At 33.2% G+C, this 27,688-nt stretch overlaps 2 protein-coding genes across 2 annotated transcripts; one reads left to right on the forward strand and one right to left on the reverse strand.

Moving 5' to 3' along the window:
* The first annotated feature begins 392 nt into the window (after positions 1 to 392).
* Positions 393 to 5,696, forward strand: LOC132714787 (uncharacterized). The gene is made up of 6 exons (XM_060697711.1): positions 393 to 416; positions 1,538 to 1,588; positions 2,002 to 2,123; positions 3,332 to 3,499; positions 4,724 to 4,770; positions 5,603 to 5,696. Exons 2-6 carry the CDS (start codon positions 1,542 to 1,544, stop codon positions 5,642 to 5,644), a joined length of 426 nt encoding a protein of 141 aa, XP_060553694.1. The 5' UTR covers positions 393 to 416; positions 1,538 to 1,541; the 3' UTR covers positions 5,645 to 5,696.
* Positions 5,697 to 6,433: 737 nt separating this feature from the next.
* Positions 6,434 to 26,929, reverse strand: LOC132714788 (WD40 repeat-containing protein SMU1). Its single transcript, XM_060697712.1, has 13 exons — positions 26,882 to 26,929; positions 21,233 to 21,299; positions 20,562 to 20,705; positions 19,489 to 19,641; positions 16,494 to 16,644; positions 15,524 to 15,612; positions 14,840 to 14,980; positions 14,294 to 14,389; positions 13,428 to 13,555; positions 13,026 to 13,127; positions 12,083 to 12,275; positions 9,990 to 10,142; positions 6,434 to 9,033 (listed from the first exon to the last, which is right to left on the reverse strand). The coding sequence occupies exons 1-13, from the start codon at positions 26,905 to 26,907 to the stop codon at positions 8,935 to 8,937; spliced, it is 1,542 nt and encodes a 513-aa protein (XP_060553695.1). The 5' UTR covers positions 26,908 to 26,929; the 3' UTR covers positions 6,434 to 8,934.
* Positions 26,930 to 27,688: the final 759 nt, after the last annotated feature.

The raw sequence follows: 27,688 nt of genomic DNA on the forward strand, positions 1-27,688 counted from the left end.
CTTTACATTCATTTATTCTGATGATTTATTATATTAGAAAGAAATATGGGTGCAGGATTAAATATAATTGAAATTAATCTTTTTTAAAAAAAGTCTATGTTCTTTCCTGTCCCCTCTCTTTTTGGCAAATCATAAATGGGTCAAAAAGCAAGATGTGCATACTTATTGATCTCTTCTATGTAAAGAATAACCTATATCAGGACTCTCAATGTCAATCTTGCAACCTTCGTCATGCACCTACTTATATAAAGCAATATCAGGATTGCGCATAATATCTTGGTTATTTTGGGAAATAAGCAGATGTTTTAAACATAGATTACAAAGCGTGCTCCTAGCTGACACAAAAGGGCACGCGACAGATTATATAAAGTTGTGTTCCTTTGCTCTCCATTATTTCACAGTGTACAGTTTTTCAGGTAGGCCACTTCATGTTGTTGAGTTGTTCCAAAAGTCAATAAAGCCTTTTTGTTCTCTTTTCTTTTAATTTTTTTTATTTTTATTTTTTATTATTCTATTTTTTTATTTTATTTTTTTTTATTTTATTTCATTTTTACTATTTTTTATTATTGTTTTTTCTTTAATTATTTATGAAAATACAGCGAATTGAATTGAATTCAGTCTAAATGTTGTGGGTGTTGATAGGAAAACTTATATTTGAAGTTTGAAGAATAAAGTAATTATCAGAATAGATCTACAATCAGGTAAAGGTAAGCCTTAAGAGATAAAGAAGCAAAATGTAGCAACATTTACTAACATTCAAAGTTCAAAGTGGAAATAATTTTGGAAATATTGGTGCAAGAGTTATGAACCATGTCACATATGATGTGGGTGATGATAATGGACATATATTTGGAGTTTAATGTACATTACTTCAGGAATACAGAGTAAAAAATATAAGTTCCAAGGGGATATTAATATGGAAATAATTGTTACGAGAGTTATGAACCTTGTCTCATTTGATATGAGTCGCGATGTAATATATACAAAAATACAGGAGTAGGAGTAAAACAACATTTCAAGGAAAATTCTTTAGCACCAAGGAACCTTCTGAAAATATGGGTGCTAAACTTTTTACAAACCTTATCATATACGACGTGGGTGATAAAAGTTTGAAGTAGATACTTTAATAAAGCTGCATGCCTCTAGATTCGTGTTAATTTTCGTGAAAATTTTCAAATTGTTATAAAACAAAATATGCAAAAATTTTAGTAACATTGTAGAAAAATATGGTATTGTATACAACAAAATCAGTCACTAATTGCACATAATATGTAAATTATTACTTAAATCATGAATCTATTTACTTTTCTTAAATTTTTAGTATGTTTTTCTCAAGTTTTATTTTCTTGAAATATTTTGGCTCATCTGGAGGCATGCAGCTATAAAGAAGTTAAGTATAAAAATATTACTGCACAAAATCTTAAATCAGAAGTCTGCACGCCGGAGTGAATATGATGATCCTCATTATATTTTCTATCGAGCTAAAAGTAGTTCGTCCTTATAAATCATTTATTGACATGTTTTTGTTTGTTTATAGAATCATGAAGTCGTTAGCACTCTGCGTTTCTTTGATTGCCTGTGTTTTCGGGTAAGTGAAATAAATTAAGAGGCATTATCCTGTGAGTGACTGTAATCAAAAAAGTAAAATACGAGTACCCAAATGAAGATAAATTTAATGTAATCTTTCCAAAATTCCATAGTAATTATTTTTGAAAAACAATCACTATGTAACCTTTCAAATAAGTTCTTTATTTGTAAATGAACACGGCAAACCAAGCCACTTTTTTTAATACTAGTACTCGCATATCTATCATGTGCGCACGTGTAGCTTTAATTCTGTGCGGATTAGCCGACCGAATTCTTTATCAAGGACTAGCTGGTTGGTTTTAAAAAAAATACCACATTTGTTTATCTCCAAGGTTAACCTGAAAATTTTGCATGTTCTTACACAGCTTCTTTAGTATATTAAAAAAATTATGCCGTACTGTTCTGATTTTTCAGAGTAACACATAATGATTTGGCGACAATCGTCGAAATGGTGATCGTAGATACGGACGTAGATCGGGACGGTTTTATATCGGAGGCAGAACTACAAAGTGAATTCCTTGGTAGATTTGACAGTAGTAAGTACGGTGTTCGACACCTTCGTTTGTAGAGCTTTCTGCTCGGTCCTTGAAGATTATATGTTCGTTAATAAATAGGTAAAGACTATAATTTTGTTATTAAACCAAGCTATCACTTGCCCCCCATCGCTGTGGGTTCGAATCCCAACAGGGACTTTGGATTCTGTCATGTGAGGAAGCTATCCAGCTAGCTGACGGAACGTCGGTGGTTTTACTAAGGTGCCCGTTCATGCCTGAAATAATGCACCTGAGGTCTTCCTCCATCAGTTAAGCTGGAACGTCGCCATGTGTGTCGGTGTGACGTAAAACTCAACCCGAAGCTGCTCATGTCTTTGACATTGGGCTTGCGCAAAATAAAAAATAATAAAACATAACAATCTTATATGCTGAATAATTTGGAATACCTTTTTTCGATAGATTTGAATCACCTACTTTTAGTACAGAGTGTTTCCGCTATGATTTCATTGTTTGAAATATCAATATGGCGATCATACTTGAAAAATAAAATTAGAAAACACATTGATAAAGACTCTAAGATATGTAAAAAATGCAAGAACAAGAAAAACAGGCGTTTTTATACCCATGTATTAACTTTTTATTTGATGCAGTATGTCCAAAAAAATGCGTAAACATTTGTCAATGGTCAAAATAAAGTACTTAATGGACTCATAAGAAAGTTTTGTTAAGAGTCACTAACTATGGCGGTTGATTTGGACAACATTCGAGCGTCGTGTTGTCGCTAGCGACAGCACGACATACCGCAAAACCGCGCGTTGTCCGACTATATTCTTGTTGTCCTGTCGCTAACGATGCATGCCAAAGTGCGCGTTGCCATGCGGCGTGTCGTCGCGACGTCACATTGGTGCTACGCTAAAATCGAAGGATTGTATTTGTATAAATATTAGCCAGGCGACAGGGCAATATTGCGACAACGCCCCGTAGACAACGCGCCGTTTGGCGTGCCTCGCTAGGAACAGGACAAGACATCAGTGCGACAACGCGCCGTTTGGTGCAAAAGCGATAACGATAAAGGTTATCAGCCACCATAGATAACACCTGTACTTGTTGTTGTAAAATTTTGGACACACTGAGATGATTTCATAATTTGTATGAAAATGAGAACTTGATTTCTAGGGGCCACTTTCTTGTAAAATATACTTTTTATTGATTTTTTTGGCATTGTGTGGTGAATGAATTATTTCATACAGATAATGATGGTATAATAGTAAAGAACGAGTTTATTCATGGCTGGACAACACGATACGGGGATAAACACCACCACACCGAAGAATTCTTTAACAATATTGATTTAAATGGAAATGGCATGATTGATACAGCTGACATCGAGGGAAACATGGTAGTTATTGACACAAACGGTGGGTTGTCGTTATGATATCTTAACGGCTATCATTTTCATTTGTAAGCGCTTAATTTTGAAAATAATGTACTCAATGATTTTAAAGGCACATTATGCCTTAAACATTCTTTACTTTTTTGGAAAGGACAAGCATGAGGTTTATAATTCTTATAATGGTTTTTGGAGAAAGTTGGATGCTTATTACATGAAGAAAGTAACGATAAAATGGAAATACTTCGTCGTTAATGTAGCAAAATCTAAACAAAGTAGTATTTTGACTTCCATACAAAATACATAATTATTCACTAAAAGTATACTTATTGCCAAAAAGCAACAGATGAAAAAGATGGTTCCGGTTATTGGCCAATGCGTAAAATTTTTAAATTCTATAAAGTTCACCAAAGTTAAAAAGCCTTTGAGGAATAAAAATAAAAGCATTTCCTAGGCATAATGAGCCTTTGAATAAATAATAGTCAAACTAAACGAAAACGATCTTAAAGCTGGTTTTTGAAAAGTTTAACCGGAAAAAAATACATCCCTTGCATTTCGATACGGAAGACATTTTTTTTAAATTTTCGGTTAGATATAGGAGGAAATGACGTCCGTGGCCAAATATAATTGGACGGAATAAGCTGGATAAAGTATGGCATGCAAATAAAATGTAAAGACAAATTGGTCAGAAATCAACAGTTCCTATAAAACGCTGAATAATTATTTTTATAGGTCCGTCATTCATTCATTTTATTCTGCTGACAATTTAAAATGGACATCAGGGGCGGCGCCATTTTTAGATGATCATTTTGGTTACAAAGATTCGCTTGATAAATAAAAAAATAACATCTCTTTTCCGATTATATTCAAGAGCAAATTCACATTTAATATTTTTCAGGTTTTGCATTTTGCATCGCATACTATTCTACAGATACATTTTACAGCTTCTCAAAACTATGTTCATTGCCTTCCTTTAAAATTGATCATATATCAGACTTTAAGAATCAAAGTACTGAAGTACAGATGGGCTGGCTACTGTTTTTACTACCAAACTTGTTTTACTTTTAAAATAAAGCTATCTTCTGCAATAAGGATACTTATCGCAACCTGCATTGCAAACGACATGAACGAGATGGAATGAATAAAATATGATTATGGTCATTATTCAATTAAGATTTCAATGACATTGGAAAAAATTATTTCAGCATGTAAAATACAAAAAAATCAACTTATTTCAAATAACAACTTTCAGCTGATACCCTTATCTCCGTTGACGAATACAGAGCATTTATCCTTGCGGTAAGTTAAATAGTAATATACGGTATAATAGTTATATACGGTACAATAGTAATATACGGTACAATAGTAATATTCTGTACAATAGTACGTGTAATATACCGTACAATAGTAATATACGGTACAATAGTAATATACAGTACAATAGTAATATACGGTACAATAGTAATATACGATATAATAGTAATATACGGTACAATAGTAATATTCTGTACAATAGTGCATGTAACATACGGTACAATAGTAAAGCACGGTATAATAGTACTATACGGTACAATAGTACTATACGGTACAATAGTAGATATAATATACGGTACAGTAGTAGATCTAATATACGGTACAATAGTAGATCTAATATATGGTACAATAGTAGATCTTATATACGGTGCAATACTGAATAGTAATATACGGTACAATAGTACATAATAGAAATTATGGCAACTATTTGAGATTTGTTTTTTAGCCATCATATTTTGATTATTTGATATGTTACTTTGAAAAGATGTAACAAATTGCTGAACATTGTATTCGGCTTTCCTACCTGTCACTCACATGGTGTTGAAGTTCTTATAATGTAAAAATATTCTAAGCAAGGCAGGTTTATGATTTATTATACAGTCAGATAGGGACGCCCAACGAGTAACCAGATTATTGTGTACTAATTGAAAGTCAGAGTTTCGGTTTATAAAACTGTTACTCCAGTACTCGAGTGTAATTTCATTTTGTTGCCTTAAATGTAATACAAGAAGTTTTTTTCTTAAATATCTTTTCACGTTATACCATTTAGTTACATTGTAATATACTTGCATATAAATTTTTTCGTATCCTTTTCCAGAAACACCCATGTGGAGATCATGGATTGGATTGCACTGCTTAGTTTGAGTCTGTTTTATATTGAACAGATTATAGTAAAATACAATGCCAAAATATATTGCATTTATTTATAATTGCAAAAGCAGAGAAGAAAATAATTCCACATGCGCATGCGTTAACCAAGTGAATAAGTGTTTTTATAGACTGCACAGCTAAATCCCAATAGCAAACCGTTAAATAACATTACAAAATAGGTTCAAACTTTGATTCCCAATCATCTTAAAAACTAGAAATTGTCATTCCTGCAAATACAATTCACTCAATGCCCTATCATTATTCAAATGAGGGTCCTTTATTACCAATAAGTTGAAGTAATAGGCTATACGTACGTGTTAAAGGCACATTATGCCTCAGAAAAAAAACCACATTTTTTTAATGCTTTAGAAATCTCAAACATGTGTTAAATAATGAATGAGAGCAGGCTAGAAATTTAACAACTGAAGGAAGTAGACTGAATGTGCAATAGTATGTTGTAAAGGTAGCAAAATGTGGAGAAAGTAGGACTTCCATACAGAGCAAAAGAAACAAACATTAGCCAATCTATGTGGCAAATGAGTAATTTTTTTAAACTAACAAATTTCCAAAAATTAACAGTTTGTAAAAATTTTTATAAATGACCGCATCTCTAAGGCAAAATGGGCCTTTAAACAACAATAATGGTTTTTTAATCTGTCAATAAACCATCGTTTTGTCACATAACTGGTCAAATATATCATATTTCATATGATATATCATATTTCATATGATATATTCTGTGCTCCTCATGGTAAAGAATGTTAAAGCAACAAACAAATAATTTATGAACACTTTAATGACCGTAATGACATATTAAAAGATTTATTACAATGCACATTTGTAAACATGATTTTCATTGGATAGTCATGATGTTTATATCAGTTATATACATGGCTGAAGTGGACAATATATTTTGTATTCAATTTTAACCAAAGTAAGCATTTTAGAAGTGTTATAAATTTGTAATTATGGCTTAGCAATGATTAAACGATCATTAACAGTTCGAGAATATAAGTTTATATCAGTACAACAAGCTAAACCTATTGTTACAGATAAAAATACATTTGTAGTTCATTTTTTTTAATCAAAAAGTATTTCATCAACATAAATTTCCCCAAGTCACAGTATTTGCATATAAACATAAATCCGACTACAATGTTTTGCAACAAAATTAGTTGTTTTCTCCATACATGTATACTCAATATGAAGCTGTACTATTCTCTTTATGCTGTAGAATGGCTTAAACAACAGCTGTCCTTAGGACAGTGCTATTCTTAGTGATTGACAGTACGAAATGGGGCATAACTCTGTAAAAAGTGTAACTTTTAACTCAGACTTACAGGACCTGTGTAGATACATGTTATATAATCACAGAGAGAGAGAGAGCAAATGTGTGATGTTTCAACCCATTCCCTTCAATTGTTTTGGAGATACCAAACTGTGAAGGTGACGTCAGGACAAGTACAGTACCTCTCCCTATTCTTCAAATAGTCGAGCTAAAAATAAGTCTTCTAAAAGTAGGTCACTATAGACTGTGTTAAGTGAAGCAAGTTTTACACCACTTGTCACTGAAATCTCTAAAGTTGCACAAAAATATCTGTAAGACCCATGTAAGACTCCCTGATGTTGGTATAAAAAAGTGATAACTATGGCCTTTTTATTTGGAAAAGTTAAAAAAAATATCTGTTATTTGCATCAGTAACATTGACTGAATCGCCTCTGAGACAAATTCAAAGAGTTACAGATCAACACACTTCAAAAAATCCAAGATATTAGTCAATAAATGATCATTAAATCTTTCTTATGACTCTTAACTTACATAGAGTAAGCACATGTGATCAAAGGACTTAAAGGAAAGAACACACATGTAACTATATACATGTACTCCACTGAAATATTTTCTGGAAGCAAAATAAAAAGTAACAAGGAACATCGCAATGCGATGCAACCAGGTTTTCAGCAAAATATTTCACAGAAGCTTTGTCATGAAGGGGCATTTGTTTTTAATTGAACTTTTAGGAGAAATTATGGCTTTTTTAATATTCCTCAAACAAAAATGATTGAGAAATTTTATGTTGTCTATTCGCCTTTTTTTCCCAAATGTTTTAGAAAGGTAAACAGTACTTTATTTTTGCTTAATTTTTGCATTTTTGCGTCTCTTGTCATTTTCTTTTGTCAACAATATTGGCGTGTGGTGTTTTGTGCGATATCAAGAAAAGTATGTTCACAATTTTAAAAAAATACTTGAATGATGTCTTGGAAGAAACATGGGAATTTAGTGAGCGCCAGGGCACTTGATGACAAAGCTTTTGTGAAAGTTTGGTCAAAATCCATTGAGAAATGTAGGAGAAGTTGCGCACTGTAGAAATTGTTCACTATATATTCTGTATAAGGAAAAAATATACAAAGGGCCATAATTCGGTCAAATATTATCCAATCACAAAACCCCGACAATATGTGCCAGGCACTTGAAAACAAAGCTTCTAAGAAAGTTTGGTCAAAATCCGTTGAGAAATGTAGGAGGAGTTGAGCACAGAAGAAATTGTTCTCTATATATTCTGTATAAGGAAAAAATATACAAAGGGCCATAATTCGGTCAAATATTATCCAATCACAAAACCCCGACAATATGTGCCAGGCACTTGATAACAAAGCTTCTAAGAAAGTTTTGGTCAAAATCCGTTGAGAAATGTAGGAGGAGTTGCGCACAGAAGAAATTGTTCACTATATATTCTATATAAGGAAAAAAAACAAAGGGCCATAATTAGGTCAAATATATACCAATTGCAAAACCCTGGCAATATGTGTCAGGGCACTTGATGACAAAGCTTCTGAGAAAGTTTGGTCAAAATCCGTTGAGAAATGTAGGAGGAGTTGCGCACAGAAGAAATTGTTCACTATATATTTTATATAAGGAAAAAAAAAACAAAGGGCCATAATTAGGTCAAATATTATCTTATCGCAAAACCCCGACAATATGCGCCAGGGCACTTGATGACAAAGCTTCTGTGAAAGTTTGGTCAAAATCCGTTGAGAAATGTAGGAGGAGTTGCGCACAGAAGAAATTGTTTACGCCCGCCCGCCCGCCCGCCCGCCGACATACCTCAATCTAATAACCAGTTTTTTCCTTCGGAAAACCTGGTTAACTTCGGAAAACCTGGTTAAAAATTGACACAGACAACTGTTGCTGCTATTTTACATGATCAACGTGAACGTTTATAAGAAATGAAAAAGTCTATGAATGTCTTGTGATGTACATGTGAGGATCAGATACATAAATCAGGGCTTCCAGAGTTTCAGTAAACCATCCTCACTGTATGTAGCCAGGAGATTTTGATGTGGATGATGGCTTATACCTATAACATCTTTCTCGTGAACCTGAAAATACAGACAAAAAGTGTTGTATTAAAAACATCTAATGATCTTAATCATTTGAATCCAGTAAACAAGTAATAGTATATATCAAGCATCTTTGCATTTAAGATAAAGACATGGAGTAATTATCTACATTCAAAGTTAACCTCACATATTTTCTAGCTTTAAATTAACCTCCAGTATTTTCTTGGTTTAATTTAATCTCATGCATATTCTATGTTAAAGTTAACCTCATTTATTTGCTAGGTTTAAGTTAACCCAATTTATATTTTCTAGGTTTAAGTTAACCTCATTTATATTTTCTAGGTTTAAGTTAACCTCATTTAAATTTTCTAGGTTTAAGTTAACCTGATTAATGTTTTCTAGGATTAAGTTAACCTCATTTATATTTTCTAGGTTTAAGTTAACCTCATTTATATTTTCTAGATTTAAGTTAACCTCTTATATTTTCTAGGTTTAAGTTAACCTCATATATATGTTGGTTAAAGTAAACCTCATATATTTTTTCTAGATTTAAGTTAACCTCATATATTTCTTGGTTTAAGTTGTCCTCATGTATATTTAGGTCAGTTAACCTCATTGAATTTACGTTAAAGTAAACCGCATATATTTTCATAATTTTACAAATTTTTTTTTATTATTCATTGTTTTCTATGCACAAAGCATGTGTTCTCCTGCAATACAGTGGAAACACTAAACCAACATATAAGAGCCGCTTCACAACAAAACCAACAAAGTGGGTTTGCCACCAGCATGGATCCAGACCAGCCTGCGCATCCATGCAGTCTGATCAGGATCCATGCTGTTCCCTATCAGTTTCTCTACTTGTTATAGGATTTGTAAGCGAACAGCATGGATCCTGATCAGACTGCGCAGATGCCCAGGCTGGTCTGGATCCATGCTGGTAGCAAACCCATAATGTTTGTTTTGTCATGACGCGGCTCATATAATATACTTACAGTGAGAGTTCTCTCCAGTTTACCAGTAGAAATACTGAAGCAATATAAAACCATATCTTCTCCCACACAATAGATCCACTCTCCACGCGGTGATATTGTACAACATATAAAATCTCCACCTTCTCTCTTACCACTTGAGAAACTTCTTACAATCTGCAATGGAAGCCAAAGAAACTATTTAACGTTTTATAAAACTGATTTCCAAATATGATACTAAATTTACCAGTCCTTCTGACTACATTATACAAATGTACATATAATAACATATTTGTCCTAAAACCTAACTGCCCAAATTTGCACTATTCTTTCATTCAACATTTTACAATTTCAACTTTATATAATAATAATGCATTTTCAGTAACTTCACTAAAAAAGGACCTGCAATGGGAGGGATTCTGAATTAAGGCAGTGGTAAATTAAGCAGCTGACAGTATACACACAATGTATCCTTGAGTTCAGATTGGCATAGCTTAATTATATTTTTTTTGATTGGGTTATACTTCCCACCAACACGGTATAGATCAAATGTCGACTTTCCAGCATTACTGATGGAGGAAGACCTCCGATACCCTTCTGTGCATTATTTCAAGTACAAACGGGTACCCAAGTAAAACCACCGATGTTCCATCAGCAAGCTGTATAGCTTCCTCACATGAAAGAATTCAAAGTCTCTGTCGGAATTCGAACCCACAGTGGTGAAGGGCAACTTGTGCATAGTTTTATACTCATGGCATAGGCTATTCATTATAACTTCTAGTGTTTAAATGAGAATAAAATTTGTAAGTTTATAATGTTTGTATAATTACACTGTTTGATTCTAATGCCATGTAAATAACAATATTTTCATTCTTCAACACAAAACTATTAATATTAATAACATTCTTCACAATATTGATGATTTTCATAAAAAAGCCTTTCAAAAGGAAGCTACCATATTAGGACTTTGGACAAAAACGTTCCAATTATAAACATAGGTCACTCACATTTTTGTAGGTGTTGCAGTGCATTGCTGTTTTATCAGAATATCAAAATACTTAACATGATATAAGATGCACCAGTATAATATAGGATTTCCTTGTTGTCAATTACTGCCTGGCATTTAAAAATTTCACCATCAAAACATTAAAGGGACTCCACTCAGTCCACAGAGGTTTTATTTGACATGACAAAACTTGAAATAATTTTTATTCCATTTGATGTAGGTCTAAACCAATATTTTGTGTGCAAAATTTTCAATCATTCGCTTCCACTTTTTTTGTGCCCCCACGTTAGTGGCGGGCATTTAGATTTACCCTTGTCCGTCCGTCCTTCCGTCCGTCCTTCCGTTCACTTTTGTGTCGCACGTAACTCAAAAAGTATTTGACCTAGAGTCATGAAACTTTACAGGAATGTTGATCAGCATGTGTAGTTGTGCACCTGGGTATTTTCGTCTGGATATTTTTAGTATTTCCAGAGTTATTGCCCTTGAGTTTGTAAAATTTGGCAATTTTCAACATGTGTCGCTCGTAACTCAAAAAGTATTTGACCTAGAGTCATGAAACTTTACAGGAATATTGATCAGCATGTGCAGTTGTGCACCAGGTATTTCCGTTTGGATTTATTAAGTATTTTTAGAGTAATTGCCCTTCACTTAGTTTCTCAAAAAGGATTTGACATAGTTATTAAACCTTATGGGCAGGTTGCTCAGCATATTTTAGATTTGCACCTGGGGTTTTGCTTGTGGATTTATCCAGTATTTGTAGATTTATTTCCCTTGACTTAGTAAAAAGATTGACAGAACAGTGGCGCGGTGGGGGCACCCGTGTCCTATGGACACATTTCTAGTTTTTCTCAAATATTATTTTACTTGTGAAAAATGAATGAAAATGCAACACTTTTAAGTCAAATTGGCTTAGAATAGGATAAAAATACAATTCTAAATTTATTCTTAAGTATATTTCTTAACTATCATTTACAAACTTTTCTTTTTTAAGTGTCCCATTTAATCTATGTAAAAAAAATCAAATTTTATATTAAGTTTTTCAAACCTCGGTGGAGTTCCTTTAAAACACCTTTATATATTAAGTTCAGTTACATAAATAATAAAAATATACCTGGCCCTGCATATTGATGATAACCACCGTGTTACTACGGTTACACACCACAAATTGTTCAGCATTTCTAGGTAGTGGGTGTATACTGTTCACTGTAATATCTGTGCCAGCCTGACCACCAAATGATTTAAATGTTGACTGGCATTCTTGTGTTTTGAAATTCCATACTTTTATAGTTCCATCTGAACTGGCACTATAAGTGTATAAAAGAAAACATTGTGAAATGTTATGTGCAATTAATGACTGATTTTGACTAAAGCAGTAAGGACATTGTTTGCATATTTTGACACATTTTTGGTAAATGACTTGTATTAAAAGTGCGGTTTGCAATGTGTAAAGTATATTCTTTTGTTCACTTCATACTATTTCTTCTTTAAATATGTTTTTATTTGATGAAAATTAGCATGAATCTGGAGGCATGCTGCTAAAATCCTGAACCTACTTATTTGCTAAATACCCTAAATGTACTTGTCCAGACTAAACTAAACAGTTATATTTCTAGGGAAAATTTCAGAATATGTACTGACTGAAAAACGAAACAGTGCAGACCATGATCAGATGGCACAATTATGCCAGCTTGGTTTGCACTGGTCACATCGGTAGATTCTGTAGTCATCGGGCAGTCTAACAGTTAATCTAAACCAGAATTTCTCCAACAATTAAATGATAGAACATCATATACTGTGAATTTGCTTAGTTTCATGGACATGAAATGTTTGTGGTTATGTCACAAAAGAACATTTTTGTGGGTACTTAAATCCATCTACTGTTTATTTTTCCTAACAGTAAAATGTTAATAATGTGGTGCAAATAAACCTTACAACAGACAAAACAAAATTTCATTGGATATTAAATTCATGGATTGATCAATGAAAATTTACCTTTCCAAGACAACCATGAAAATTAGTGCCCCACGAACAATGATTTTACATTAGTGACATACCTGATCACATGGTGTGCATCTTGTGTGAACACAGCGTCATTTACAAAAGACCCATGACCTGTGAACTCTTTTAAAGTTTTTCCTGACTTTAGGCCATGCACTCTGTAAAATAAAACATTGCAAATAAATGCCAAATATGGACATTCTCAACATCTGTAGCAAAAATATATATTTTTTTACATTTATGTGCCTGTTCTTTACATTGAAAAATACAGCAGCAGAAATGGGATGACAAAACACTTAAAATTTTCAGTACCATTATAATATCATAACTGAAAGGAGCTTCACTGAGATCAAAAGGCCTATAAACACAATGATTTAAAAATCTTGGACAAGTTCATGATACGATTTCAGCAAGATAAGGTTGAATGTTGTATAAAGTGCTCTAAGAACTGCAATTACCTGATAGTTTGGTCAAATGAGGCACTCAGAAGTTGGCCATTATCTTTAGAGAAATTTGCACATGTAACTCCTTTAGCATGAGCTCTTTCAAACTTGCGTAGACACTGTCCAGTCAATATCTTCCAAACCTGCGCGAGGAAAAACATTAAAATGTATAATATGAATAAAAGTCTACTACTATCTACTCTATATCATAGACAATTCTGCAACAATATTTCCTTTTCTTGAGCAATCAAATACTGTTTAAATGGATATTTCCGCATCTCAAAAAGTTTGCAAATTTGAAATTCCAGTCATTTCGTGTGAGGAAATAATATTGTAAGTGAATGGTAGAAAATAATGACAGGTTGATAGATGTTTAAGCTAGAGGGAAATTTAAAGATTTTTGTCAAGTCGCAAAATTCGCCAATATTTACTTGTAGTTAATTTAACCACTTATACAGTACTACAGTGATTTTACCAGATTAAATGGGATTGACTTTTACAAAAAGGCCTGTCTTCGTTTTTTATTGTATACATTTTCTGCTGCTGCTGATTATCTCAGACAAGTTTATAATAATAATTGATTTCCTGAATGGGATGAAGTGTCATTTTGAAAAAAAATTTTGTCTTCAAAAAATAATTAAATTTTTCAAAGCAAAATAATCTATTAAAAAAGATAAATTTTCAGATCAGATTACATCAATTAGACTTTTCAGACATTTTGAAATCTTTTGTGAAGTCTACATCAAAACAAATTCATATACCCTGTACAATTTTTATAAAAATACGTCTTACTCCTGACATACAACTATCTTATAAACTAAACCGAGTAAAACAGTAAATCAAATACCTGTATAAATCTAAATCTACTCCTCTCAACTTACCTTAATTTTACCGCCTTGGTCCCCGGTCGCTAACATTTCAGAATCTCGGCTAAAACACATACATAATACAGCATCGTCCATCATCATAAAATTATCCTGTATAATAAAAAATCGCAAATTTATATAGCAAATTTACCTTATGCTTTTGAACTGGATACAATATTTAGTCTGTACATAATTTATTTAAGTTTGATTGTGTAAAAAGCTCTAAAAAGCTATAAGCATTTTGACAGATTCTAAAATCTGTTCCTGAAACCAACCAGTACCAGTAGATAAGTGTAAAGTTTCTTGGTCAGGGAAACAATGGCTTGCCCCAGATGGTGTTTGAGCCCTTGCGGGCAACGGTACTTAGATTACTATTGTGATGCATTAAACACTCAACTATATTGGTTAGATAAAAACCATATCACTTTGTTTGAAACTGAGTGACATAGAATTTTTGTTCCCATTTATAGATTGAAAGACAAACTCTAAAGATGAAATGATTTTATTTTTTTTACCAGTAATTAAAATTTACACTGCACAAAATCTCAAAAACTAATTTACCTGTGCCTGGTACCGTAAATCTTTTCTAATTTTTCCCGTGGTAAAATTCCACACCTCTACGAACCCATCAACTGAGCCAGTAACCAGATACTGACCGTCTGGTGAGAACTTGGCGCACTCAATGTGAGCTTTCTGACCAAACTATAAATAAATACAAGAGATATTTCTAAGAATTAAATGTATGTATTGTCAAATTTCAAAATTGACAATTATCTTTTAATAATATAATTTATACTAATATAGTATATATCAATTATTATGAATATAATCTTTTAATCTGACAATATTTCAAAATAGACAATAATCTTTTAATGATGAAATATTCATTTAAAAAAAAATCATTAATTTTTCAACAGTGTAATATTTATTGCCAAAATAGAAAACATTCCATTGAAATATTCATTCTCAAAATACAAAATATTCTATTTAAATATCTATTCTCAAAAAGTAAAAAAATAGAGGACAATAACCTTAGAATGGAGTAATATCTCAAAGGCTATTTACTATATTCAGAAAATATTCCTTTGTCACATTATAATAAAAGACAACATGATGGATAAAACAGAACTACATTAACTTAGCCATTGTCTGCCTCCATTTACTCAAACATTGTAATACTTTATGTTTCACTAATGCTTGAAAAAAGAGAGAAACATTTGACCAAAAATTACACTGGAAACACACCTTAATAGTTTTGTTAAGCTGTGTAGGGTATTTTTCTTCTTCTTGTTCTTTGACCGCTGCCTTTCCTCGGAACACATCAATAGTTGTTCCTGTTAAAATACAGTACTTCATGAACTTTTCACCTTAATATAAAATTAAGGGCTATGAATGGCCTCTTCAAAATATAATTTTTCTTTGAAATCATGCAGTTTTTCCAAAAATCTGCAGTTACACTACCTTTTTTCTTCCCAAATTGAAAATTTTAGCAATAATTTTTCCCAAAATCAAGATGCTAAAGCATCTTCCAAAATAAGTGAGAAAAATCACTAGACTTTAAAAGAACTCAATATCATATCCTACATTCATAAATGAGTCTATGAAAGTGTTGAAGTGTTATCACGTAAGCAAGCAGTTACATGTAGTTTGGTTATTTTATGTTGTTTTCTTTTTATGTTAAAATTTTACACAATTAATGGTTCTATCTCAGCATTTGATCCATCTATTCGGTTTTCTATGATAACTAACCAGTAATAAAATCATTAATCTCACCATTAGATTCAATATATATTGTCACAAACAAATTTCACCATGCCTGAGGATCAAACTTGTCGACCCTAGTTTACAAATCTAATGCTCTCCCTACTGAGCAAAGTGGTCAGCCTATGTAAACATCAACAATGTCCTGCTTTTAACTATTTAAGTATGATGTGTATTTAAAAAAACAAAACAAAAAAAAAACCCAAAAAAAACCAAAACAAACAACATCTCTGCATTATAAGACATGACAAAATAAATCTATGCATAACAAAGAAAACTGGCATGACAAAATAAAACGTAGGCAAAAGCAATGACATAAAATTCTGGAAATGTTTTCCAATGACAGTGACCATTTAAATGTCCTTACAAATAATGTTTGTTGAATTGTTCTTGAATAGTTCAGCAAGTCTTGTCTGATTATATTATGCATTATCTATTATAATTTTTAGCTTACCTGGGGGTAAGAGACCTTGATGTTGTTGCCACTTTAGTGCCTGACCTAGCAAGGCCAACAAACGGGAAGGTGGTACAACATTTACCTCTCCTGACAGGGCAAGAGCTATAGCTGTTCGTCTTTTCTCCTTTGTCTGTCCTTCAGGGTAGGCCTAGAACAATTTACAACAATAATTTTAATCTTTGTAAAAACTTAATGATCATGTAGATAAATTAAAAGCAAATGTCAACAGGGCAAGAAAAATGTACAACCTGATATGGTCTCTGATCCGTAACCTTAACAAAACCTTTCCATAGCTCTATTTATTAAATCATCCTGCTTATCTCCTACTATTTAAATTGGTAAGTTCTTTGTCATGACATAGTCTCTTAATGAATTTTTGTCCTAAAATTTCTAAACAGGTCTGAGATGAACATGATCTGACACAGACCTAAGTTCCATCACAGGCCAACATTTTCAACAAGGGTGCCATAGTCACAAAATACGCCCGTTTACGAAAAAGCTTTATATGGAGATGGGGGCATTATGGATAAGTGTTATCTAGCAAGCAAGTTTTTATTCTTGGCACTGTGTTGTTAAATGAACCTTAAAACAAATCAATAGGGAAGATATGCACAGAATGTGTGACCTTGACCTTGGTCGCAGGGACCTGAATTTTATGCACGGCACTCAGCCTCACAATGATGAACATTTGTGCCAAATTATATTGAAATCCCTCTATGCATGTAGAAGTTTTGCTCCAGACAAGTGTTTTTCTATGAGCTCTAACTGTGACCTTCACCTTTGACCTAGAGACTTGGTTTATGTGCAGGGCACTACGTCTCATGGTGGTGAACAATTCTATAAAAGTAACATTAAAATTCCTCCATGCATGTAGAAAATATGCTCCGGACAACATCTGGATATTTAATCATCTCCAGTGACCTTGACCTTGCAAATATTAACCTAAATTAAATGTGTAACACCTGTAGTCATGATAGTTACCATTTGTGCTACAATCCATCAATAAATGATGACTAAATGGTCCCTATAACCATCTTCAAATTTTTATCTGAACTTTGACCTCTATGTGTAGCCTTGACTTTGGTCGCAGGGATCTGAATTGGAGATGGGGGCATTATGGATAAGTGTTATCTAGCAAGCAAGTTTTTATTCTTGGCACTGTGTTGTTAAATGAACCTTAAAACAAATCAATAGGGAAGATATGCACAGAATGTGTGACCTTGACCTTGGTCGCAGGGACCTGAATTTTATGCACGGCACTCAGCCTCACAATGGTGAACATTTGTGCCAAGTTATATTGAAAACCCCCTATGAATGTAGAAGTTTTGCTCCGGACAAGCGTTTTTCAATGAGCTCTAAGTGGAACCTTGACCTTTGACCTGGAGACCTGGATCATGCATGGAGCAATACATATCATGGTGGTGAACATTTCCATAAAGTATTATAAAAATTCTTCCATACATGTAGGAGATATGCTCCAGACAAAATCTGGATATTTCACCATCTTTAGTGACCTTGACCTTGCATATATTGACCTAAAGTACATGTGTCACAGCCGTAGTCATTATAATGACCATTTGTGTTACAATCCCTCAATAAATGATGATTAAATCGTCCCTATACACATCTTCATATTTTTATCTTTTTTTAAACGGGCGTATAAAAAGTACATGTAATTTAATAACTAAAAAATTCTGATTTAAGATTTTATTCTAGGGAAATACATTTCATTACAATTCTTAATCTTTGAATGAGCTGAACTGATATTTACTTGAAAATTAAAATATAATTAAATTTCTATGAGAAAGTATTTACATTTGATAAGGTAATTACTGTATGATCTTTATGAACAAATACCAAGTCTACAGAACACCATAGTTATCACAGTTAAGAATCTTGACCAATGAATGAAACATGTGTAAATAAATGTTACATTCTTTAGAACATACTCAAGTCCAAGAAAGAGGATTATTTTATGCCCTTTGATTAAATTCTATTTTTAGAATTGAAAGTGAAAGTAGATCAAGGGGAGTAATTGTGTAAGTCATTTATGAACAAAGTAATAACTTTGTTGTCTCCCTTTGATTAAATTCTATTTACAAAATCTGGATATTTCATCATCTTTAGTGACCTTGACCTTGTATATATTGACCTAAATTATATGTATCACAGCCATAGTCTTGATAATGACCATTTGTGTTACAATCCCTCAATAAATGATGACAAAATGGTCCATATACACATCTTCATATTTTTATCTGAACTTTGACCTCTATGTGTGACCTTGACCTTGGCCGCAAGGACCTGAATCTTGCACACGACACTCCGCCTCACAATGGTGAACATTTGTGCCAAGTAATATTGAAATCCCTCTATACATGTGGAAGTTTTGCTCCGGACAAGCATTTTTCAATGAGCTCTAAGTGTGACCTTGACCTTTGACCTAGAGACCTGGTTCATGTGCGTGACACTGCTCCTCATAGTGGTGAACATTTATATGAAGTTTCATTAAAATCCCTCCATACATGTAGGAGATATGCTCCGGACAAAATTGGACGCCGCCCGCCCGCCCGCCCGCCAGGGGCGTTCCCATAATACGTCCCGTTTTTCAAACGGGCGTATAAAAAGTGAGATATCTGCAGTCATATTGTTATTTATATATGAACCTCTCAAATACAATTCCCCAACTCTTATCTATCAAGCTATCCAACCATTTGGGTCTAAGTGGTCAAAAATTTCCAGAGTGGCAAATGGCGTACTGAAGGGTACCGTAATGTATTTCAAGTATCGAACAGACACAAGGTCTCTGTTAGAAATTTACATTGCATATTATGAAAAATACTGAATACAAGCAACTTTATACTTGTAGCAGATTATGACAAACATTTTCTCTATCCCTTTAAGATTATTATAGATCAAGTCAGTGATCAATTTTCTATACTAGCAACTTGATTACTATTTTAGTACTTTGTTGGTAACAAAAGAACCTCACCTCTCTGGGGTCAAAGTAGGACCTGGCAAGCATGTTCTCTAAATGTATATATCTATCAGCCTGGTTGTGTTTTAACATAATCATTGGATCTGTCTGACGTAAAAGTGACCTGGCCGCTCCCAGTTCCCGAAGCTCTATCAACTCTAACACAATCTGGAACAAATAAAGGTGAATGTTTCAATAATATAAATTAGTTTACCTACCCCAGCACTATCAGATAAAGATGAAAATAATACAAAATGTATTCAATGTGCAGTATACATAATTTTCTAAATAAAATAAGAACAGAGAAGTAAACAACATAGCAACACAAGAAAGTCTTCTATCAAAATTTTCATCAATATTGAACAAAGTGGTCACTTAGTCCATGAAACGATTACAATAACTAATCGTAAAACATATACAGCTTTAACAATGATGTTTGATTATATTATTATTATAATTATATAACCCTGTAATTATTATTTATTATAATTACAAAATTTTAGTTACAAGTTAAAAACAAAATACTGCTGAAAAACTTGTCAAGATTGAATAATCATGTCAAAGTAAAGAAAATATGACAAAACATCACTAAATGCCAACATTTCATTTTTTGCACAATTATTGTAAATAAATATACCTGTATTTAAAGGCCACCTGACTTAAGAATACTGTTTGTTTTTCTCAAAATCTAAATTTCTATTCTCAAAAACAAGTCTAGTATTTCTGATATTTCTGAAGGCACATAGACTAAATAAAAATGTATATAAACTTTTAAATATCAATCTAATCTGTTAAATGTTGCAACATAAAACACTTAACCTGCTTGAACTGGCTGTGATCAACCTTTTGAACTTGTATTAGACAAAATATAGAGCGTCGCCTGTGTGCACTTTCATAAAGTTTGACTAGATACTAAACTGTTGGTAGCTCAATATCTAAAAACCCCTTATTGAAGGGAATCTTTTAAAAGCAATGCTGACAAGTAGTCAAATATGGAAGGTTAAAATCTTACATGTAGGTAAAATTAGCTTCCATCAAATTGCCTAATCAGACAGAACTTTGTAATTATATTTAACATTTGTTTTTACCTGCTCATAAAGATCAATTAGTTTCTGGTCTGGCAGTTTGAGTGATTGAATGGCCTGAAGAACAGTGTCCCAGTGACCACTGGTAATATCTGAGATAAATCCATCTACAGAGTCTACTGTGTTGAGAGATATACCACTTTCTTCCTACAAGTAAAACAAGCACAACATTATTAAATTCGGTTTTAAAAATGAGTTATGTTACTTATGGAATGTTTGTTTACATCTTTTATTAATGTTTACTTTTAACTCATTATTTATTTATGTCCACTTTTTAGCAATAACATAAATAAATGATGTCAAATGGAAAGTTGCACTTTCTTATATTCCTGCCATTAATAATATTTGATAACAATGTATCAAGTTCCTTACAGAGATGAACAATAAACAAAACAACTATTTCAAAATAAGTATATAAGATATGTGTAGATATCAATGGGTCATTTTATTAAAAACGTATCTATATACAGTACATTTTCATGATTTAATATTTAGTTATGATACAATTATCTTTTCAAGCTACAATATCCCTTTTTGTCCCACTATTTTCTTATTATAAAATAAATCTTAAAAATATTAAAAATATATATATTTTATCTTTATTTTTTTTTATCTGTTATTGATAATTTCATTTACAGGACACATGTTTAAATATTGAAAACTTGAAAGTTTACCTGTAACACTGTAAGTGTTTTTAGAAGATTGTTTTCTTTCAGGTACTGTTCAATCAAACGCACAACACTGAAACATAATCGTAATACTATTACAAAGTCTGAATTATTAATATTTTATATTAATTTGTCACTTTGCCACATGACATTTAGTGATCTAAGATTGGCGGTAAACCATAACTCAAGACCAATCAGGAAGTCTTTTCTTTTCTAATTTATTGTAATATTTCATTGTTTTTATAGGATAAAACATAGTGACAGCGATTTTTTAAAAAACTTTTCTTGAACCAGCCAATGTCTTTAAATTGGGTAAATTATACTCGGTTAATATCGTCAATCACAATATCTCAAAATCAGCATCCATAGTCTCATGGAGCTAAATTTAAGATGGAGAAGAGACTGTGACGTCACACAGTTAAAATCAGTATCGGCGGCATTGTGTTCCCGCAAGTTGTTATATGTCGCGAGATTTTATGCATCCTGGGTAAAAGTAGCCAAAAAAAACGCCATATTGACTTCCCGGATGTACATCAACAAAAATGACTAAACATTTTTTACTTATATAAGAAGCAATAGTTATTTATTCTAAAACATACAAAACACACTTTTCCACACAAATATTTCTCCGATGAAAATCCATGTCGGCAATGGAAGCAATAATTCACGGATATCGCCGAAGTTTAACGATAGCGTGAAAATCGGAGACTAGCGGGAATGCCCGATTATCACCGAAGCGCGCCAAGGATTGTGGGTCTGAATCGGACTCTTGTCTATTTTTGGAGTTTCCTATCCGTTGTTTATATATCTGTGATAGTCTGATACATCGGTTTAAAATTTTCGGAAAGAAATTTTCAAAATGTGGGGGAATTTTTAGACTTTAAGGAGGAAAAAATTAGGATTTGCAGCTGGAGGACTTTGCTAATATTGAGCAACGTTTAAAAAATATTGAAAAAACTCTGTTAAACAAAGAAATTTTCTGGACCAGATAAATTTTGAATGAGACTGAGAGCAAAATTTCTACAAATCTTAAATTTTTAGGCCTAACAAAAAAAATGTTGTGTTTCTGGTGGCCCGACCGACCCTATTTTTTAGCGCCGACCCAAAGTTTTTTATCGATGTACAAAAAAAAAAAATGGCGCCCGTACCGACCGTACCGAAGACGGGTTTTAGTATTGCGAGTCAACAACGATGTGAGGCACAGACGATTCGGGTTCCAATTACGTATTAACGCTCACCGGCTAATATGGCGGCACAACAAGCAGCCGAAGTGTCACTGCTGGCGATTTTCCGACCTACCGACCCTACTTTTTTTCGCCTCGCCACCAGAAACACATCAATTTTTTTTTTAGGCCTTATGTAATTTAGTACACACAAACAAGATAATTTTTGCCCAAAATTTAAATTTTTGGCAATCTCCTGGAATGACCCCTATGTATATTTCAGAAGTAAAACTTGTATATACAGTACAGATAACGAGGAATATGCAAATTTCTGCGAGTATCAAGTAATCTCAAAAAGCGTGACTCCGAGTGGATTATAAATTTCTCGTACACAAAAGAGTGACTCCGCGTCGATAACGAGTGACAATTAAGTCCGCGGGACTCCGTGAATCTCCGAGCCAAAAAGAGTGACTCTGAGTAATGGTATGCTATATTTATTCATTTTATTAATATATTTTTATGCTTTACCTCTAAACTAAAATCCTTGAATGCATGTATTATTCATTCAAAATAACAAGAGCGTTCAGTAATCACATGTGTCGCCTCATGATGGCCAATTTCATGTTGGGACAAATTTTGTGACAGACAGACAGACAGACGGACAGTGCACAACTAGACTTGGTACTGATCATTCCTGTAAAGTTTGGATAAAATTGCACCAGTAGTTTATGAGGAGTAGTCCGGACAAGCTTTTGCGTATCTGGCAACACACAGAAAAAAACACCTTTTTATCAAAGGGCCATAACTCGGTCAAAAATCATTCAACCGGAAAACCCGTGCAATATGTGCAAGGACTTGAGCTACAGATCAATCCTGTAAAGTTTCATTGAAATTGCATTAGTGGTATAAGAGAAGTAGTCCGGACAAACTTTAAAAATAAAAATTATCAAAGGGCCATAACTCTGACAAAAATCATTGAACCGGAAAATGCTGACAATATGCACAACTAGACTTGGTACTGATCATTCCTGTAAAGTTTGGATGAAATTGCACCAGTAGTTTATGAGGAGTAGTCCGGACAAGCTTTTGTGTATCTGGCAACGACAGAAAAAAACACCTTTTTGTCAAAGGGCCATAACTCGGCCAAAAATCATTCAACCGGAAAACCCGTGCAATATGCGCAAGGACTTGAGCTACAGATCAATCCTGTAAAGTTTCATTGAAATTGCATTAGTGGTATAAGAGAAGTAGTCCGGACAAACTTTAAAATTAAAAATTATTAAAGGGCCATAACTCTGACAAAAATCACTGAACCGGAAAATGCTGACAATATGCAAAACTAGACTTGGTACTGATCATTCCTGTAAAGTTTGGATGAAATTGCACCAGTAGTTTATGAACAGTAGTCCGGACAAGTTTTGTGATGGACGGACGGGCAGACAGACAGACAGACAGACGACGGAGAAGTGATCCCTATATGTTGCCACTACTCCGTAGAGGCGACACAAAAATGTTGTCAAATATTCTTCGTTCATGTAAAGTATCACAAGTGAAAACGAAAGTAGACAACTTGATTCATTAATATCAAAAGGAAAGAATAACCGATGATTTCCCGCAATTCCCGTGTCATAATGACAAAAACATTTGTTTTCTTTAGGAACTGTCGCAGTGATTTAATAGGACTGGAGACATTTAAAGATTAATGAAGTTTATATAATCTGAATTATTCTTATTTCATAAAGAAGTATACAAAAAAGTTGGGCCGTTATTATATGTTTGTTTTTTTTATCGTTTTTTGTTTTTGATAGAATTTCAGGTTCCTGTGGTTATTGCTACTGACCGAATTAATTGGGATAAAAATAAACTTGATGACGCTTACGGTAGTGTTTTTTCTAATCAAATGTACCTTTCAACTGTTTCATGGTAAATTGAAAACAACAACGGTAAAAATCATCTTTATTTTCGAATCGTAATCTAAAATGAAATGTAAAATGAGATTGCACTTGCATTTATTTACACCAGCTAGACACGACATGGAGACACGGAGTCACGCGCTCTTATTTTCGTCTCAGAGTCACTCTCATCACACGTTTCTCACGCAGAGTCACTCGTTTTTATGGACAAATACTCTCGCGGAGTTGCGAGTGGATTCCTCGATCCTCCGAGGATTTTGCATATTCCTCGTTATCTGTACTGTGATAGCGAGCTCGACGAGCTATCCCGAAGGGCCTGCTCGCAAAGCGAGCTTTACGGTAACGCGAGTACCTGCTAAGTGATGGTTTTGAAAACTTTCGTCCGAAGTACCGAATTGGACACATCGCAACCTTTCGAATTTAATGATAACGACAAAAACTGAGGAATTCTGACTGAAAACGGATGTGTAGACTGGTCACCCGCGCACGTCTATGGGAACCATAATTGGACAGGGAACCAGAATAACGGAAGCTGTGTATAAAATATCGAATGATAAAATGAAAATTGAAGGCGCCATTTTGTTTGAAATCTGATAAATAAAACAAATTTTTTGTCGAATTTTGTTGTGAAAACTATCTAGAATGAAAGAAAATGGTCTAACTAAGAAAATGAATCCGAACACCAATATCTTTTATTCAGTCGTTAATGCTGTACAGACGTTTAAAGTATTGTTTACGTGACGTCACATGTAGCGCCAAACAGCACGTGCAAAACAAACAAATCATATATGCTATTTTAATGTCGCAAACGTTTTAAGTTTTACATTTATTTCACTTTAAATAATCTTTATTTCGCTTGAAAAATTATAGAGTGAAATAAAATAAACATGTTTTATCAACGTTTTCAAAACTCGTTATTCATTTAACCAGGGCTCTAGCTAGACTAAAATTTTAGGGAGAAGTGACTTCTCCCTCAGCTCCTATCAGGGAGAAGTTTGACGACATAAGGAGAAGTGAAAAAGTGCTTAGCACATTGATTTGATCTATAAAAAGGAGTTTTACCTATTTATTGATAGTGATATTTGAAATATAATTTCTAAAACCTTGTATCATCAGACCATTATATACTGTTTTCTTCCTGATTCACTCCACACCCCTCCCCCCTCCATTAAGAAAATATTCATTGTACAACACATACTGGCAAATTCCTCAATCTAGACTGATGTAAACAATACCTTAAGTAATTTTAATCAATAAACTACATTTAAAATACTATTGGACACATTTTTATCAAAACAAATTTTCCTTTTGGTTACTTTATTTTTTTTCATCGTAAAAATCGGCATCGCAAAAATATGTGACAATTGAGAATTTGTTTATTTCCTGCAGAAATACTCGCAATTCTAGTTGTTGTTGATTTTGATCATATCAAGTTAAATATTTTATGATTATTTTTAGATTGTTATTCATCTGCAATTGTATCAGGCATTGTAAACCATTTGTTTTAATTTGTAATTTACGGCAAAATTTTCCAATGCTGATGCATCTTTTTGAAGACGAAGTTTACTACTGTTTATTTGACTTGTCAAAAATTGGTCTAATGTGGGTCAATGTTTTTTAAGTTCTTTTATAGGTATCAAAATATTTACTTGTGCTTCTGTGTGTTTTAATTTATATGCAAGTAAATTTACACGGTCTGTGTGAGGTTGCGTGTAATTACTGTGCAATTCCGGGTGTAATCTTTTCACACTCGCTGATAAAATAGTGGCAGGTGTCGTAAAATTATGCTTGAAAAATGTGATGTTTACATCGGCGAATTAAATGGCTATAATGTCCGATGTATCTGCATATCATGTCACTTTGAAAATGTGTTAATTGATGTCAATTATCGGCAGTAACTGTGCGTCACTGATTCAGTGTGATTTATGCCTGGAGGCGATGATTAACTTAATTAACATGCGCTGTATGATATTTATATGTACATGTGGTAAGTAAAAAAAGCACGGCGAAGTCGTTTTCGCTTTGATGTTTAAACTCGGCGAAGTTATGAAACTTTAGGCGACTAAGTCGCCCAAATCGCCCAGTTGCTAGAGCCCTGTTAACGACAGGGGCGGAGCCATATTTAACACAGTACTTGTGACGTCACACGCACTCGTCACTGCATTTGAAATAAAAATGAGCGGTTATTTCATACTATTTCACGTTAAAAGTACATCGAGCTCGCTTTGAGGCTTTGCCTTTTTCATATTACACTAAAGAAAACGGAATGAACCTTATATATACTCCTGGTTTAGACCCCGGGGTCTATTCCAGGATATAGCCAAACTTTTCATATTAAAGTAGCAGATTGCAGTTTAAAAGATCGCAAACGAAGAGAATATTTCAGAAACTATATTTTATAACAGACTTGCGAATGTCGCGAAATTATGTTACAATTTTGCTATCGGGTTGCAGTACTCTTTACACATGTAATACAACCACATCCTTTACACCTAATAACTTAATAGATCAAGCTTATAGAATTCTGTTAAAACATTAATGCTAATATATTGCATTTTTTGAATAAATAAGATATTTACTCGGCCGACTCGATTTCCACCGCCATCTTTGTTGTTATTGTTTTGGAAGTAATAAATTCCGTACCGCAGCCTTTTTCCGTAAATGGCCTTTCTGGTTGGAAAGAAATTGAATAAAGACAAAAACATTGCAATATTCATGTATATTTACAATATGTTATGTATAAATGTGTCATAATTATGAGATGCCTTTATCAAAAGAAAACAATTTGACATAACATTTATATACTCAGCAGTATACTCGTTCTATATGAACATCACTCACTGAGCAAGACCAGGTATATATATGTTAATATACGTACCTGGCAAGACTCATATTGTGAGCATAACTAACTGAGCATTAGTAATACTTTAAATAATCAATACTTATTCCATGGACATAACAAAGTCAACAATATACGATCAAACTGCGAGCATAACCCAGGGCCACTGAGCACTATATATAGATATTCATACCATGTCCAAAGCACTACTCATTTTACCAGTATTCACTTCGTTAACATTACTTCTTATGTATTGAAAACTATTCACAGAGTACTCAGTTTTGTCATTATTACTCATTAGTCATACTTTTTTTTACATTTCATTTCATTACCCGCGGGACAATATGCACACTCAGTTTAAAATATAAGCCTAGTAACTATAGGCCTATATCATTAACCTGCATTAATTGCCTCAAAACTAATGGAGCATATAATTGTCTCCAATATCAAGTCTTTCTACGATAAGCATGATATTTTCAGCAATTCCAACATGGTTTCAGGTCAAAACATAGCTGTGAAACCCAGCTTATCAGTTTCACCCAGGAAA

Source organism: Ruditapes philippinarum, unplaced genomic scaffold (genome assembly GCF_026571515.1).
Source record: "Ruditapes philippinarum isolate M1 unplaced genomic scaffold, ASM2657151v2 ctg626_1_1_1_1, whole genome shotgun sequence".
NCBI classification, from domain to species: Eukaryota; Metazoa; Mollusca; class Bivalvia; order Venerida; family Veneridae; genus Ruditapes; species Ruditapes philippinarum.